The 17,625-nt window shown below is 37.4% G+C and overlaps 3 protein-coding genes across 3 annotated transcripts in view; 1 reads left to right on the top strand and 2 right to left on the bottom strand.

Moving 5' to 3' along the window:
- CBG13835 overlaps nucleotides 1-3,145 on the bottom strand; it is a gene marked incomplete at both ends in the record, with an annotated part of 6,203 nt that extends 3,058 nt beyond the window's left edge. The window contains one exon of the mRNA XM_002632527.1: nucleotides 3,019-3,145. Within this exon, the coding sequence (XP_002632573.1) occupies nucleotides 3,019-3,145 (127 nt within the window). The remainder of the gene's footprint in view (nucleotides 1-3,018) is intronic.
- On the top strand, nucleotides 1,829-7,720 carry CBG13837 (the record flags this gene model as incomplete). Its single annotated transcript, XM_002632528.1, has 3 exons — nucleotides 1,829-1,888; nucleotides 1,940-1,996; nucleotides 7,547-7,720. The coding sequence occupies 3 exons, from the start codon at nucleotides 1,829-1,831 to the stop codon at nucleotides 7,718-7,720; spliced, it is 291 nt and encodes a 96-aa protein (XP_002632574.1).
- Cbr-srt-48 lies at nucleotides 3,623-5,747 on the bottom strand (the record flags this gene model as incomplete). The annotated part of the gene is made up of 4 exons (XM_002632529.1): nucleotides 3,623-3,725; nucleotides 4,227-4,600; nucleotides 5,040-5,135; nucleotides 5,498-5,747. Coding segments are annotated over 4 exons (823 nt in total), but the record flags the coding sequence as incomplete, so codon positions are not given.
- Nucleotides 7,721-17,625: the final 9,905 nt, after the last annotated feature.

Below are 17,625 nucleotides of genomic sequence, written 5' to 3' on the forward strand. Positions count from 1 at the left end.
CTTGAGAACCGGCTGAGATATCAATCTAATTTTATTATAATTGAATTCAGAGCAACTAATTACATCTAGAAAACCATCTTTTGAGAAAAAATATTGAAAACTACTCGAGATACAGAGAAAAATCTGAAAATGTGACATTTGCAACCGTTTCAAAATTATACGTCCACTTCAAAGGTATGTCGATCTTGACCTTTGGCGGAGCCGGAAAAGCTTGAATTTAGTTTTGTTTTTTGCTGCCAATGTGAGAAACTTTTTTCATTATGCTTTTCCTTGTTTTTCTCCACTTTTCAACATGTCTCGTGGCCATTTGCTCACTGATGCTGAAAAAGCCTTCATCGACGCGTTCAAAACCTCTGGTTGGACCAACAGGGCTATCGCGAAACATCTAAATCGTTCCCACGATTGCATTAATCGTTTTGTATCGAACCGGACCCGCAACAATCAACCCAACAAGGCTGGACGTCCTCCAAAACTCAATTCAAGAGCCAAACGATCAATCGTTCGTGTGGCTTCAAACACCATGAAGTCTTGTAATGATATCAAAAAAGAGCTGAATCTTGGAGTGAGCAAGTGTACAATCTGGAGGGCTCTTAAGGATGATCCAAACATCAAAAGAGCAGTCATGCGCCCTGCTCCGAAGCTCACTGACAATCACAAAACTCGCCGTCTCGACTTCGCTCGAAAAAACATGGGAACCAACTGGGATAAGGTATTAAATTTAAAATTATCTATCCAAATTATCTTATCTTTTACAGGTAATTTTTTCGGACGAGAAAAAATTCAATCTTGATGGACCCGACGGATTCAAATCGTACTGGCACGACTTGCGGAAGGATCCAGCCGTTTTTGCCAAAAGGAATTTCGGGGGAGGCAGTTTGATGGTATGGGGAGCATTTGCTTCGGCTGGATACTTGGAGCTCGCTTTCACCACTTGTCGAATGAACTCCACAGACTACCAAGACGTTCTCCAGAACCACCTTATCCCGTTTCGTCGTCGATTCAGTCGCCGCCAGTTCATTTTTCAGCAAGATAATGCTGCAATCCATGTCAGCCGCTCCACTTTGGACTGGTTCCAATCGAAAAACATCGATGTCTTGCCATGGCCAGCTTGCTCTCCAGATCTGAATCCGATGGAAAATGTTTGGGGCGAGCTGGTTCGTCGTCTTTACCGCCATGGAAAGAAGTATGCTAGTATTGGAGAGCTTCGGGATGCGCTGATTGCTGAGTGGAGTCTGCTGGAGCAGGAGTTCAAGACTAAGAGCACCCAATACATCCAAAACCTTATCAAATCGATGCCAAATCGTCTCTTCGATGTCATTGCTGGTAAAGGTTCATCCACAAAGTATTGAAATATTTTTTATTCTCTATTTTAGCATTGATTCTGAGAGTGGACGTATAATTTTGAAACGGTTGCAAATGTCACATTTTCAGATTTTTCTCTGTATCTCGAGTAGTTTTCAATATTTTTTCTCAAAAATGGTTTTCTAGATGTAATTTGTTGCTCTGAATTCAATTTTAATAAAATTAGATTGATATCTCAACCGGTTCTCAAGTTACGGCCAAAAACAAGAGTGGACGTATAATATTGAAACGCACTGTAGGTTATCAAATTTCTAAATTTGCGATCACAATCAAAAAAAACATCCAAAATCTTTTGTAAACCATTAACTTTCTATTCTCAAAAGTCAAAAAGTGGTTTGAAAAAATGACTCAAAAATAGTTTTCAAAAGCATGTAACCACAATTTCAAACAGTTTCAGAGAACACAGTAAGATCCTGTAAGTTTTTCATGTTTTTTCAAAAAAAATTTTTTTTGGAAAAAAGTCACCATGGGGTCCCCCCTTTGCTTTTTCAAAAATGAGATTTCAAACTCGATTTTCTCGAATATGGTAAGTCCGCAGCAAAATCGAATTACATTTTTGAAAATGTCTCATTTTCAGCTTTCGAATGATATAGGTCTCATAACGAAGTCCCATACCCACAAACAACCTTCCCTAGTTAGTCTTTTTTTTTTTGAATTAATTGTGACTAACTTTGCTTCTGTGTAAGCTTTTGAGCTGAAATTGATAGAGAGCATTTCTTCACTGATCAAATTTATCTTGTGAAAGCTGAAAGAACTTTGAATCTTCGGTGGCTCTAAATCAGGGGCGGGCCAGGACGGGAGAAAAACCTTGAAGTTTTGCAAAACTTTCTCTCTTGTTGTACAATACGCGACTAAAGGCGCAGACAATTACGCCGAACTGTCTCGACACGAATTGGCGGGAATTTGAAATTTGGTTTGTTTTTCATCTGAGCGTCACCGGGTAGTTATTCTCCGCAGCGGCCGACACTTCGCGGGTTCCGCCGTCGACTATACTTTGTGTGTGCGATGGCTCCGCCCACTTTCTTTGCGAAATGCGTGTGTTTTGCAATTCGTTTTCCACGATGGAACGGAATGGAATTGGTTCCGTAATTTGAAATTTCTCATCTATTGCAGTAGGCTCCAACCCAAAATGTTCCGTCACTTTAAGACTTTTAAAAATACGATCCAAAGTTTTGACAGAAGTAATAACTCCATTGTAAATCCAAACATGTGGAATCGTAGGTTGAAATTTGATAATCCACTCGATAAGTGATTCCTTGCCAATATCAATTCCGTCAATAGTCCTGGGTCCTGGGTCCTGGGTCCTGGGTCCTGGGTCCTGGGTCCTGGGTCCTGGGTCCTGGGTCCTGGGTCCTGGGTCCTGGGTCCTGGGTCCTGGGTCCTGGGTCCTGGGTCCTGGGTCCTGGGTCCTGGGTCCTGGGTCCTGGGTCCTGGGTCCTACAGTTTTTTATAAACTTTCGATGAGACGAAAAAAATATTCAATAAAAAAAATTTGGTCTAAATCAATTTTTCAAAACAGAAAAAAATATTTCATTGTAAAAAAAGTGTTTTAAATCATCAAAATTTATGATTAGTACTAGTGGTCACTGACATCGTGTTGTCTTCGATTCTCTGAAATCATAAAGCTTTTTTCAATTTGCCGAAAAATTTAATTACCGTAACCCGGAAAATTAATTTTTTGTATTCCCGCCGAATCGTATGATTCATAGTGATGTAGATGAGTGCAGGGCATCCATGATTGACGGACCAGCAAAGTTGACCTGGGAAAGCATGTCTGGTTCATATTGGGATTAAAAATTGCAGCAGGTCTTTATGGATTTTTTGAAACTGTGAAAATCGGTAAATTGAGTTTTGAAATTTTTAGGCAAAATAGCGCTTTTCAGTGAAAAATAGCTAATTTCGAAGCCCTGCAAATGTGGTCCAAAATTTTTCAATTTGCCTGAAAACAACAGAGTATACTGAACAAAAATAGAACTTCATCTTTTGTAGTTGACAATTTTTTAGTAACATTTTATTCAGATGAGATAAGCCGTATGAAACCAAAAAAGTGCCAAAATACGAGTTTTGTACAAAAAAGTTGTCAACTACAAAATTAAAGCTCTATTCTTGTTTCAGATATTCTGGAATTTTCAGACAAATCGAAAAATTTAGGAATGCTTTTGTAGGAGTTCAAAGTCCAATTTCCACTGAAAAAGATACGGTTACTGTACTTTCGAAATTTTGAGTTTTCAACTAAAAATACATAATTTTCAAAGCATACCAATTAATAAAATCAACGGATCCGGAGTAATTAGTGTGAACGAGTTATAAACAAGAGCACAGACAGTGTTGAAAAAACAAATTATGATGCATTGGACGACTATCTGAAAATTTTTTTTTCGAAAAAAAAAATCCAAAAATCGATTTTTGTATTTCAAATTATCGAGATGACAATAAATTTGAATATTATCTGAAGCACTATCGAAATTTCAAAAAGAAATTTTTCTTAATCGAGTATTTGAAACAGTAAAAAACTCTACTCAGTTAAGCCGCTCAGTTTCGTCACTTTGTTGGTTTCAAGCGATTTATCTCATTTGGATGAAATTGTACAAAAAAGTTGTCAACTACAAAAATGAAGCTCTATTTTTGTTCAGTATACTCTGTAGTTTTCAGACAAATTGAAAAATTCTAGACCACATTTTAGGGGTCTAACTTGAAGACGTTTCTGAAGCACGATCTGTTCAAAGGCGCATATCTCTAAAACTACGGTAGCTGGCAAAATATTGTCAACTACAAAGCTATAGCTCCATTTTTGTTTAGTATAGTCTGAAATTTTCAGACAAATCCAAAAGTTCTGGAATACTTTTGTAGGGCTTCAAACTCACCGCCTTCGCCGCTTTCGACTTCTGCTGTCCTTTTGCCACTTTTCTCACTTTCAAAAAATACGAAACATACAAAACTACCATAACCGACACGAAAATCCAATTATTCCAAGCCTGTGGAGTATTCCTATAGTACTCCTCAGCCTCTTCCGATGACTTCTCCATAGCTAATGGATCCGGATACCAAGCCATTCCTACTGAATTGAAGCATACTGTAGGTGTGAAAAAGAACCAGAATATGAAGTAAGAAGCGATGAGAATTAAAGAGAGATAAACGAGATTTCCATCAATGAGGTGAGAATATTGGGGTACGGCAATGAAAATGATACGGTTGAGGAAGAGGAGAAGGGTGCATAGGCAGGAGGTGCACCAAGTACCTGAAAACTTGCAGATTTATCTCACTTTCCGTAAGAGATATTCAAAATTTGTCAACTGATAAAATGTTTGTGATATTATGATAAACATTTTGTCAGTTGACAGATTTTTGATATCTTTTATAGGAGTCGAGATGAAAGGGATGAAAGTTGAGACCACTTAATACTTTGAACTCACGTATCTCAATTTCTATAACAGACATCAAACATGTATTAACTACAAAAACATTAGTGATATTATGATTATAGGTGCCGGGTGCGGCGCGACGACTCTAGTTTACTGCCAAATTTGCTTCAATTTATCTCGGTTCCTATAAAAGATATCAAAAATCAATAAACTACAAAAATGTTACTGATACCATGATAAACATTTTATCAGTTGACAGATTTTTGATATCGCTTATAGGAACCGAGATAATTGAGTTTGAAGTCACAAACTCACTTAACACAAGAATTCCACTGACATAAATGAAATTTGGATAAGAGCAAAAAACGGCTCCCTGGATGAAAAGTGGTCCACTGATAAGGCAACTGCAAGCTGAAAAAAAACCCTTGGCTATGCGGTTTAAATTAGCTCATGCGCTCCGCCGAAAAGTTACCGAATATAAAAATATCAGTTCAAAGAGATAAAATTGAATTTCTTGGCCATTTCTAGAGCTTCTAAAACTCGAAAACCCCTTCCGGACGCTTTTAAACCAACTTTTTCAAAAAAGTGCTCGAATGGCCGAGTGGGATTTTTGGCAACAATTTTGATCTAGGGTTCCTAGGTTCGATTCCCGTAGGTGGCAACTTCTTTTTAAAAATGTTTTTTGGGGGTTTCAAGGGCGGGAAATTCAAAAATCGAGGTTAAAAAGCTCAGCAAACAAGTTGAAAGGAATACGATTGAAGTTTTCCAGTTACCTGTCGCCGTCATATCCACCAGTGCCAAAACCACAATAATTTTATAACATGCATGTCGAATTAGCTTCTTCTTAAAAATAATATACAAAATCGGCGGGTACAGTAGCTCTATAAAAATCCCAAAAATCGTGATTGGATATCCAAGAAATGGTCGTTTCTGCCCAATTTCGAACCATTCCTCTTGCGACTTCCATGAGCAATTATAGAATGGAATCGATTCAACACTACCGTAGTACAGAAGGCGGTTCATTTGAAATTTTTTTTGAAAATCGAAAATCACATTTTTGAGGATGCTTTTATACTTTCCTTATTTTTAAGGAAGTGCATAGTTTCCTGAATAGAGATAATCAGAAAAATGTCTAGACCTTTTTTATCCTGACGTATAAAAAAAGCAGATGACTGATTTTTGAATTTTCCAAACGAATTATGATTCATAACAGACTAATAATCAACATACCAATAATTCAAAAAAATTAGTGAAACGTTTTTAGAGATAATGAAACCGAACTTTTTTCGGTTTCATATAAGACATTTAATTTTTGGCTATTTTTGAAAAAATCAATTTCTTTCTCTTCATTTTTTTAATAGTCAAAGTGGAATTTTCTGATAATATGAGAAAAGCATTTTTCAAAAAAATTACAGTTTCAATTTCTTGGTTTATGCACCTTACCAATTTTCAAAACACTTTGTTCAGATTAGCAGTTACCGTAAACACTCTAATAGAACGCCACCCGGACCGTCCACTAAAAAAAAAAAAAATGTTCATCATAATATCAGCAACATTTCATTAGTTAACCACTTTTTGATATCTCTCACGGAAAATGAGATACATGGGCTCAAATTTGACGATTCGGGTGGCGTTCTATTAGAGTGTTTAGGGTAAGTTTATTTTCCTTTTGATAAATTGGAATTTTTAGAAAATAAGCAATTTTGAAAAGTAGGTCTGAATCCTTTGCAGTTTCATTAATTTGGTTTATTCTAGACTGTATCGTTCTGGCCAATGATCTGTTCCTTGTTCCTTCGGCTCTGTTTTTATAGTGAAACGTGAAAATAAGTGCCTTTCAGAAATCGGCGAATATCTGAAAAACTAGAAATTCACAAAAATTCTTCAAATGCAAAGTATTCACTCTAGGTCTGTTTTGCACCTATCGAAAACTTCCTGACATTTGATGGCTGAGCTCCAGACTCCTGAAAATGATCAAAAATCAACTGAAAAATACTTTTTGTATACCTTCAAGTACTGTAGTTCTGAAAATTTTCAGTTTAATTTTCTTGCTTTATTTCAAATTGGAATATACGAACCACTTTTTTGCATACACAATTATTCCAAGTTTTGGTTTTTGAATTCAAAAAACCCCGATTTTTTACTTCTGACTTCTTAAAGTAAATACCATTTCGGAAGTTGGAAATTATTTTTCTCCAGTTTCAGTTATCCTGTTTTGTATGTTATCTGGTAAAATGAACAGAGCATGACGGCTGCTAACCACATTTCTCAGTGTTTGCCGAATCGGAAATTTTACGAATTTCTAAACATTACTAAAAATCCCCTGTCTCTCCTCTTGTAAAAATATTTTCCCAGTTTCTAGTTGTTTTTTAATTTCCTAAAAATACGTTCACATAGGTTCTTCTTTTTCGAAAAACTTTTTTCTCGCTTTCTCTACCCTCTTTCTCTCTCTCTCTCTCTCTCCCACTCTCTTCTCTTATCTAATTGCGTAAACGAAAGTTGCACCACACTCCCCCCCCCCCCCTCACGTCTCTTTTTCTCTTCTATCTCTCTATCTAACAGTTAGTTAGTTGTGTAAAAAGTCTGCAAATGCGCTCTATTGAACACTAATAAGTTTGAAAGAATGGCAACTAACTTGCTATGTTTAATTTGTTTTTTATTATTAGGATTCGTCATTTTTTAAAAGCGCACACCTCAAAAACCAGAAAGCCTAACAGAAAGTTGTCAACTAGAGAAATGTGTAAAATTGAATTTTACACATTTTTGCAGTTGGCCAACTTTTTTCTAGCTCTTTTAGTTTTTGAGATATTATTGCATTTTTCCAGAATTCCAATTTTTCAATTTCCTACTTTTTGGAAAGGTCAAATCTGTCATTTGCCACCAATAAAGTAGGATTACAATGTAAAAAAGATTTGCGGGAAATTTCTAACCACCCTCTTCTTCTTCCATACTCTCTCGTTCTCTTTTGTTTTTCGAAAATTTTCCATTTGATTGATTGATTTTTTTTACCTTTTTTTCTCTATTTTTTCGATTAAAATATCTTTTTTTTTCACTATTTTTAAATGGTTGCTTCAAAAATTCGAGACTTCGGAAAATTCTAAAATTTGGAAAATTTGAAAATTTTGGAAAATTTGAAAATCCCAATTTTTCGCAAATTTGCAAAATTTTCGAAACACACTTCATAATTTTTAGATACTGTATTTCGAAAAATAATTTTATTAAAAACCTAGAAAATTTGAAAATTTCGAAAAATTAGAAATTTTTCAAAGTTCCCGAATTCCCAAATAATTTTTTTCAAAACTTCCGGAAATATAGTTTTCAAATGTAAAAAAAAACCCCAAAATTTCAAAATTAGCGATTTGAGCTTATTTCGATGCTCACAGCAACGTTTTTTTTTTGAATTCAAAATTGAACTTCAAATCAAAAATATCTTTTTTTTTCAAAATTTTTAAAATACTTATGAAAAAATTTCCCCCATTTCACTCTCTTGCCATTTACCTAAATTGTTTTCTTTTTAATTGTTTATTGACTTCAAAATCAAAACTTCACATTTCAGAAAAATGCAACAAAACTACCAAGATCGAGGTCGAGGTTGGCGAGGTGGTCGAGGCGGTCGCGGTCGTGGATATGCAGACGGATTCAGAAGACGTTCTCCAGATTCAAATTCCAGAGCCAATAATAGATTCGGACCCAGAAGTCGCTCGCCACAAGGAAACAATCGAGGAGGGTCGAGGAGCAATTCGTGTGATTCTGATGGAAATAGAAGCCCATCTGGATTCAGAGGACCTTCTGGATCCGATGGCGTCAGAAGACAGAACTCGCCTTCTGGATTCAGAAGACCTGAAAGTCCGGTAAGATCCAACGACGTCAGAAGACAGAATATACCAATAGAGCAGAATAGGATGGAGCAGAATTATGGTCCAAGGTGAGATTTCTTTAGATTCCCTCAGAATTTTCAAGTAGAATCTAGCCAATTTTAAATCCTTTTTTTGTTGGAATTTTAGATTTTTTCGACACTTCAAATTACTCTTTTTTTCTGAAAATGAGCTTTTTAGTATCAATATACTGGATCGTTATAAAATTTATCAGTTTTTTCCTGTTTTCAGTGAAAATGGCTATTTTTGGAGCCCTACAAAAGTAGTTCAAACTTTTGGATTCGTCTGAAAGTTGTAGAGTATATTTAACAAGATTAGAGCTTCAATTTTGTGATTGATTTTGTACAAATTCGTCCAATCGCTTGAAAGGGTCTCAACTTGTAGTATTTCTGAAAGCTTTGACGCTTGATTGGTTTCGAGCGGTATATCTCAGTTTCATGAATTTGTACAGTACAGTTGTCCACTACAAAGTGAAAACTCTCTTTTGTTCAATACACTGTTACATTTTCAGAGAAATTGAAAATTTTGGACCACTTTTGTAGGGCTTTGACAGTGTAGGGCTTTGACAGACAAACAACCAATTAGCCCACTTTTAGAAGATATTTATTTCTGAGGACGTCGAAACTGTAATTTTTGGAATTCCAATTACCCAGTTTTGGGGGAAAACCTAGGTTTCATCCAAATTTTCAATTTTTCAGAAATCCCAGAAGACACGAGAATGTTCTGGGAAAGACAGGGAACAATAGTGGAGGATCAAGGAGCAATACGTGGGATTCCGATGAAAATAGAAGTCCTTCTGGATTCAGAAGACCTCCTGGAACCCAAGACGTCAGAATGCAGAATCCGGATTCTGGATTCAGAAGACCTGAAAGTCCAGTAAGATCGAATGACGTCAGAAGGCAGAATTTGCCAATGGAGCAGAATACGATGGAACAGAATTTTGAACCGAGGTGAGATTTGATGATTATCTTAAAGTTTTGAATTTCAGCCTATTCTAGCTAAATTGAAACACCATTTTTTCCGAAAGTTGTAATTTTTTGATACCTCAAACTACTCGGATTTTCTGAAAATGGGCTTTTTAGTATCAATATACTGGACCGGCCAAAAGTAATCACTTTTCCTGTCTTCAGTGAAAAATGGACAAATTTGGAGCCCTACCAACGCATTCCAGAAATTTTGAATTTGTCTTAAAATTTCAGAGTATACTGAACAAAGATAGATCTCCAATTTTGTAGTGGACGCCTTTTTTGTACGAATTCGGCCAAGTAAGATATACCGCTTTGCACCAATCTGAACTCAGCTTTAACACTTGGTTGGTTTCTAGCTATCTTTCATATGAATTTTCACAAATAAGTTGCCAATTACAAAATTAAAGCTCTATTTTTTTTCAGTTTACTCTGAAATTTCCTGACAGATCGAATACTTTTGAACCACTTTTGTGAGGTTCCAAAACTAAGCTTTTTTCAAATGAAAATGGGTAAATATTTTCATTACGCTTTATCACAACACGCTTGCATTACATTTTATGACAACCCTCGAAATATCTGAGGTGTCTGAAATCGTAATTTTTTAAACATTTTTTACAGCAGGAAAAACTAGTGTCATCCAAATTTTTAAAATTTCAGAAATTCCAGAGGACACGAGAATGTTGTGGAAAGGCCAGGGAACAATAGTGGAGGATCAAGGAGCAATACGTGGGATTCCGATGAAAATAGAAGTCCTTCTGGATTCAGAAGACCTCCTGGAACCCAAGACGTCAGAATTCAGAATCCAGTTTCTGGATTCAGAAGACCTGAAAGTCCAATAAAATCCAATGACGTCAGAAGGCAGAGTATGGCAAGGGAGCAGAATAGGATGGAACAGAATTTTGAACCAAGGTGAGCTTAGCCAGAATTCGGAATTTTGGATCATATCCGATTCGAAAATATAGAGAATTCGAAACACACTTTTTTGTTTGAAAGTTTTGGTTGTAGTATCAAGTATCAATATACTGGACCGGCCAAAAGTTTAAAGGTGGTGTGCGGTGAAAAATTTTATTGCTTTATTTTGTGCAGAAATCCATGTAGATTCCCATAAAAATAAAAATAAAATTCAAAAAATTCCTTCATTGAGAAAAACGGCATCAAAAAGTCAAAGTGGGAACCGGTGGCCTTTCGGCCAGGTGTGAGTTTTCTAGGCCAACTGCCGGTAAAAGTGCGCGAAATTCGAATTTTTATTGATTTTCAGTGTTTTATCTGATTTTTGTCAGGTTTTTTCATACACCTGGGAGGAAATTAACAATAAAACTTTGAAATCATTAAAAAACATCAGAGAAAACACGGAGAATCAAGAAAAATTCAAATTTCGCGCGCTTTTACCGGCAGATGGCCTAGAAAACTCACACCTGGCCGCTAGGCCACCAGATACAACTTTGACTTTTCGATGCCGTTCTTCTCAATGAAGGAATTTTTTTGAATTTTTTCTTTATTTTTATGGGAATCTACATGGATTTCTGCACAAAATAAAGCTATAAAATTTTTCACCGCACACCACCTTTAAAGTCTGACTCCGCCCCTTTTTTCTTGAATATTTACAAATGAGCACTCATCACTTACGTAGACATCTCAGAAATCAAAATTTTCTTTTTTTTTTTCCGATTTTTGAGTTTTTTCCTGTTTCTAGCTTACTTCAACTGGGCTAAACAAATTTTATACTTTGATAGGTCCAACATATCACCGCACACCACCTTTAATAATTTTACATTTTTTTGGATCCCTACATAGTATTCCAGAATTTTTCGACTTGTCTGAAAATTGTTGAGTAAACTAAACAAAAATTAAGCTGCAACTTTGTAGTTGACAACTTTTTTGTACACATTTGGCCAAGTGAGATGTTCCGCCTCGCACCAACCTGAATTCAGCCTTGGCACTTGGTTGGTTTCCAGCGGTATATCTCATTTGGATAAATTTGTACCAATATATTGGCAATTACAAAATTGAAGCTCTCTTTATGTTTGGTATATTCTGAAAGTTTCAGACAAACCGAAATATTCAAGGCCACTTTTGTAGGGCTCCAAACTTACTACACTGGTCCATATAATTATTGTTCCACCCTGCCATTTCACTGGAACACCTATTTAGGTCAAGATTCATAAAAAGGTGTCAACATGAAAGTTGTAGAACATATCGAGAAATAGTACCTCAAAAAATTCGGAGTCGACTGCGTGACCCAGAAAATATTAGGTCAACAAAAGTAGGTAAAGATTTTAAATACGCTTTACAGATTACATTCATGTACTATAAAATTAACAAATCTTAACCAAACCTGACAATTTCTGAAAAGACTGAAATAGTAAATTTTTAAATTCTTGAATTCCCAATAAATTCAAAAAATACTTGTTCAACGAAACAGCAGAATTCTCCGAGAATTATGTATTTCTGATGATTTCGAAACTGTAATTCTTGGAAATTAAAATGCCTAATTTTGGAAAGAAAAAACTAGATTTCGTCCATTTAAATTTTCAGGAATCCCAAAAGATACGAAAGCGGGCAGGAAAGACCAGGAAGCACCATGAGACAAAGGCAGAGAGATCCTCGTTGGAATGAACCAAGGCAGCATCAAAATAGGGATTCTCGGTAAGATTCAGTTCTGGAAAAGACAAAAAAAGCTCAAAAACAAAAAGATTCCAAAATAGCATGGAAACCAAAAACTTGAAATGATAAAATTTGTGGAATTTTCAAGTTTTAGAAGCCATTCTTGTTAGGAGTCGGTTATTGAATTCCAAAACTGATCCCTCAATTTTTCTGATAATCTTGAAACTGCAAAATTTTAGAACTCTCTTTTTCAGCCTAAACTCCCCGGCGCCGTCCCAGCAGTCTTTTCAATTCAGTGAAAACTGGAGCCGAGATACGTCTCCACGTGGTGATGATTGGCATAGGAAAAGATCACCAAGTCCAACGCCGAGCAACTGGAGTCGGGATCGATGGAATGAGAGGAGTCGCCGAGACGACCAAGAAAGAAGACGATCTCCAAGTCCATTGCCAGAAGCTCATAATGGTCCGAGTAGCTCCCGAAGACCCCGATCCCACGAACGCCGATCTCCAGAGCTCAAACCTTACGAGCGAAAATATGAAAATGTCCAACAGGATATGTCTGCTGAAAGGATCGCTCAGCAGATTCGAGAAGCTGCCATGTCCAGAATGTCAGAGTCAGAGTTCGGAGGATCCAGAGCGGAAGGAACAATTCGGCAAGGAAGTGTCACGCCACGTGGATCGGAGAGAAGAGGTTCAGGTGATAGATGGTCCAGAATGGCAGCCGGAGAGCAAGACCGTAATCAGCCAGGGTGCTCGGCATGGGGATCCGGACGTCCAGGAGACGTTACAACACGTAGATCAGAAAGAGGAGGCTCGGATGACAACTGGTACAGAGAGGGAGACCAGCGGTATTCACCAAGTAGATCTGCTCGTCAAGGAGATGTTATGCCATTTGAATCGGAGAGAAGAGACTCCAACGACAGCCGTTCCAGACTGCCAAACTCTCAAGGATATCCGCCTCGTGGATATGGACATCAAGAAGATTCAGTGACATTTGGATCGGTGAGAAGAGACTCCAACGACAGTAGGGCAAGACATCAAGATCATCAAGGAGATTTGTCACGTGGCTCTGGACGTCCAGAAGACGTTATACCTCGTAGGTCGGAGAGAAGCAGTTCGATTGAGAGTCGTTCCAGACAACAAGGTCCCCAAAGGTATTCGCCACGTGGCTCCGATCGTCAAGGAGATTTCACACCACGTGGATCCGAAAGAGGAGGTTCAAATGATAATTTGTCCAGACAGCAAGGCCCCCTAGACTCCGGACGTCTAGGACCACGTGGATCGGAAAAAGAAGGCTCCAACGACAGCAGGCCACGTGGATTCGACCCACAAGGTTCGAACCATCAATCTCCAGAACCGCACCGTTTGAGATCTAATTCCTATGGATCGGACTATCTAGGATCATCCCACCCATCACCAACCAGGGAGAATTGGAGCACCAGATCCCCTGACGATGACATGCATCCTGATGACTCGGGAGGAGAACCCGATTCTACGTTCTCGCTCAACCCAACGCTCGTCGAAGTGCTCCGTCAAGAGGTGGCCAATCCACTAGGGCTCAGAGGCGCTCGGAATCCGAGAGGAAGAGGAGCTCCACGTGGCAGAGGGTTCATGGCACGAGGAGGGTTCATAGGAAGAGGTGGATTCGGAATGAGAGCCAGAAGAAGAGAGGTGTTGAACGACCGAGAGATGGAAGAAGTTCCTGAAGAGGAGGAGATAAGATGTGGGTTTTAGAAGCTATTATCTCGGTTCCTATCAGAGATATCAAGCATCTGTCAACTTTTAATTTATAGGTGATAGTACGAGAAACATTTTAACAGTTGACAAATCTTCGAAAACTTTTCAAGATAATTGAGCTCAAAGTTTTGTCCGATTGAGAACGTATAATACATTTCCTAAATCTCACTAAAATATAACAGCATTGTGAAACATTAATTTTAAAATTTTTCAGTGCAAGAAACCCAAAACTGGATGCAAGGTCCACGACGTCCTCCATATGAGCCAGCCTATTTATGGAACAGGAATTTTATGGGTATGTTGTAGTTCTTATGTTCTGTAGATAGAGCTACACGGTCGCAGGCGCCGCCTGCAACCGCGAAGCTAACATCTTTGCTACAATTTGTCTCGGTTCCTTTGAGAGGTATCAAAAAGTTGTCGATTGATAAAATGTTACTGACAATGTGATGAAAATTTTATTAGTTGACTGTTATTCGACCTCTTTTATAAAAAATGAGATAAATCAGCTCAAAGTTGAGAGGTCTTTAGCTGCTAGTATTCGGCCGACGATCCTAATGCTTTCGGTATATTCCAAACGTTGATAACTTTTGTATTTTTGGTTCAATATATAAAAATGTAGCAAATTTTATGATAAACAAGTCTGATGTTGATGACATCTTGCGAAAATATGATCTAGGGAAAATGCGCTCTAATGATAAGCGAACCTAATGACATGACACTGATCATAACTATTTTTGTTCTTAACCAATTTCAGTGGTTTTTATACCAAAATGTGAAAAAGTTTAGGTTTAACAAACTTGCCAATTTTTTAAACAATATCTTCACATTTAAAGGGAAATAGTCTAGCTTCTGTTAGTAACCTAAAAAGTAACCTAAAAAGTTTACAAGTTTAAAAAGACCTCGTTCTTATGACCATCACAAACCTACCAAATCTACTCTACTAAAACACCCCATATTTAGGAAGACCATATCCCCAAGGTCCTCTTCCTGAAGTTCCTGTGGACCTCCTGCCAGACCTGCCAGACAGTTCTCTAATCCGTCACCTAGCCTCCAAGGACGCTCAATACCGCTTCCGAAACGATTGCATATACTGTGGAAAAAACACTCATCAACATGATAAATGCCCGTTTGTGCCGGATATCAAAGAGCGCCGAAACTGGTTATTGTCGAGGGGACACTGTTTGAGATGCTTCAGACCTCATCGCCACACTGGAAGAGAATGCGAAGAAATGGGAAGGAATCATGCATGCTGGTACTGTCGTGACAGCGATCCGAATGATCTCCATCATTCGAGTATTTGTCCGGTGGCTGTGAACCAGGAGACGTCTATTCAGCCAGGCCAGCTAGACCGGCAAGATCTACCAGACGAGTCAGACCGACAAAACCGCCTGCCAGACAGTTCTCTAATCCGTCACCTAGCCTCCAAGGACGCTCAAGACCACTTCCGACACGATTGCATATACTGTGGAAAAAACACTCATCAACATGATAAATGCCCGTTTGTGCCGGATATCAACGAACGTAGAGACTATTTATTGTCGAGGGGACGCTGTTTGAGATGCTTCAGACCTCATCGTGCAACAGGAAGAGAATGCGAAGAAATGGGAAGGAATCATGCATGCTGGTACTGTCGTGACAGCGATCCGGATTATCTTCATCATTCGAGCATTTGTCCAGTAGCCGTGAATCAGGAGGCGTCTATTCAGCCAGGCCAGCTAGATCGGCATGACCGGCCGGACCAGCATGATCGGCCAGGCCAGCCAGACCGCCCACCAATCCGTCATCTAGCCTCCAAAGATGCTCAAGAACAGCTTCGAAACAGTTGTTTGTACTGTGGAAGATACACTCATCCACATGATAAATGCCCGTTTGTACCGGATATCAACGAGCGCAAGGACTATTTATTGTTAAGGGAACGTTGCCTGCGATGCTTCAGGTTTCACATTGGAAGAGGATGCGAGGAAATGGGACAGTTTTATCGATGTCGGTACTGTTATGACGGCGATCCGAATTATCTCCATCATCAGAGCATTTGTCCAGTGGCTGTGAATCAGGAGGCGCCTAATTGATGACTTGTTTATTGTTTCCAATTTTTAAACTTTTCTGTTTCAATCTCATAATATTTTTATCAATTCATTTTGTTGAGAATTATTTTCTTTTTGATCGTTTTTCCAATTTTTAGATCTCTTCTTGTTGCTTACCAGTTCAATTAAGCCCCGCCTCCTTTTCTCTGATAATCCCTTTTTCCAAATTTTTTGGTCCCTCAACTTTAACTCATTTTATCTGGCTTACTGTAAAAGATACCAAAAATCTGTAAACTACAAAAATGTAGCTGATGTTAAGACCAACATTTTATCAGTTGACAATTTTTTTGTATCTTTTAAAGGAACCGAGATACATTGAGCTGAAGTTGAACTTGTTTTTTTTGTACTCCCAATTTGTTTTTCTGGAATCGCAGTATCATTTTTATGATCTAATTCAAAATTATGGTGCTTATTTTTTGGTTATTGTTGGATATGGGGATATACTTCTATTTTCTTCTTATTCCTGATATCATCTTCTACTTGTTTGCCTTTAAATTTGAACTTAAGACTGCCTCGGACTCTTTATTATTAGATATAAGATTGTACTTGTGTGTTTCCTATTATTCATTGATCCGTTTGAAACTTTTTTTTTCAAAATTTTGTGTTTCATAAATCTGGTTCAAAGTCTAGAGGATTGAATATAATATTACGATCAAACATCTTCGTTTTAAATTCCTCAATAATATAGGCATAAATTTCATCGAAGATAGTCTGTAATGCAACAAAAAAAAAGAAAAAAATTGTTTAAAAATTTTTCAGTTTCAGTTCTTCCTGTAGAATGTAGTTGAAGAGATTCTGGAACTGATTGAAAAGTTCTGAAACTGAAGAAAATTTGAAAATTGTGTTTTCTGTTCCAGAAATGTTGTATACTTACTGTAGTTACCTTTTTGATTATTAGGAAATGTATTGGTTATCCGAAATAAAGTGAAGATTTGGTGCTGAAATCGAATTAGGGCCGAGGCATTCTTAGTTCAAGTACATCTGAAATAAGTAGAATTTGCTGCCCTGATGGCGGCCCTGATATTTTTTGGCTGGCTGAGCTTATGTTTGAAAGAACGGATTGATTGGTTCACGGTGATATTCAATGACCTCAATCACGGCCGGCCGCGGCCTATCCTAATTACCCCAATTCAATTAAAAAAATGCAATAATGAAAAACATGAGATTTTGAGAAAACTTTTTTGGTTGACAAAATTGAAAAGTTTGCATTTTCATAGTAATTGTTTCTGTTTCAGAACTCTTTTAAATTTTCTGAAATAGTCATGATTTTTGGTAATGATTTGAAGTGAAGTAAATAAGCATGGATCGAATTTAATTCTTAGAATGATGAATTTCTTTCAAATGTTTGGGAAATTTTGAAGTTATCTTTTTTGGTAACGAGTTCGAAAGACCAACAAAATGGATGAACTGATTGAAAGGAAAAAAGTCAGCTGAAATGATAATCCCAGTTCTCTCAAATGTTAAGGAACTTTTGAAACTGAAAAAAGAATATTATTGGGATTCTTTATCAAAGTAATTGAAGAGACTCTGAAACAAATTGAAAAGATCTGAAGTCGAAAAAAAAATTGAAAATTAGGATTTTCTCTTCCAGAAGTGTTGTAAATATACTAGAAAATATATAGTTCTAGTGTTGTAT

This window comes from Caenorhabditis briggsae (assembly GCF_000004555.2).
Source record: "Caenorhabditis briggsae complete genome, chrIV, whole genome shotgun sequence".
In the NCBI taxonomy this organism is placed as follows: domain Eukaryota; kingdom Metazoa; phylum Nematoda; class Chromadorea; order Rhabditida; family Rhabditidae; genus Caenorhabditis; species Caenorhabditis briggsae.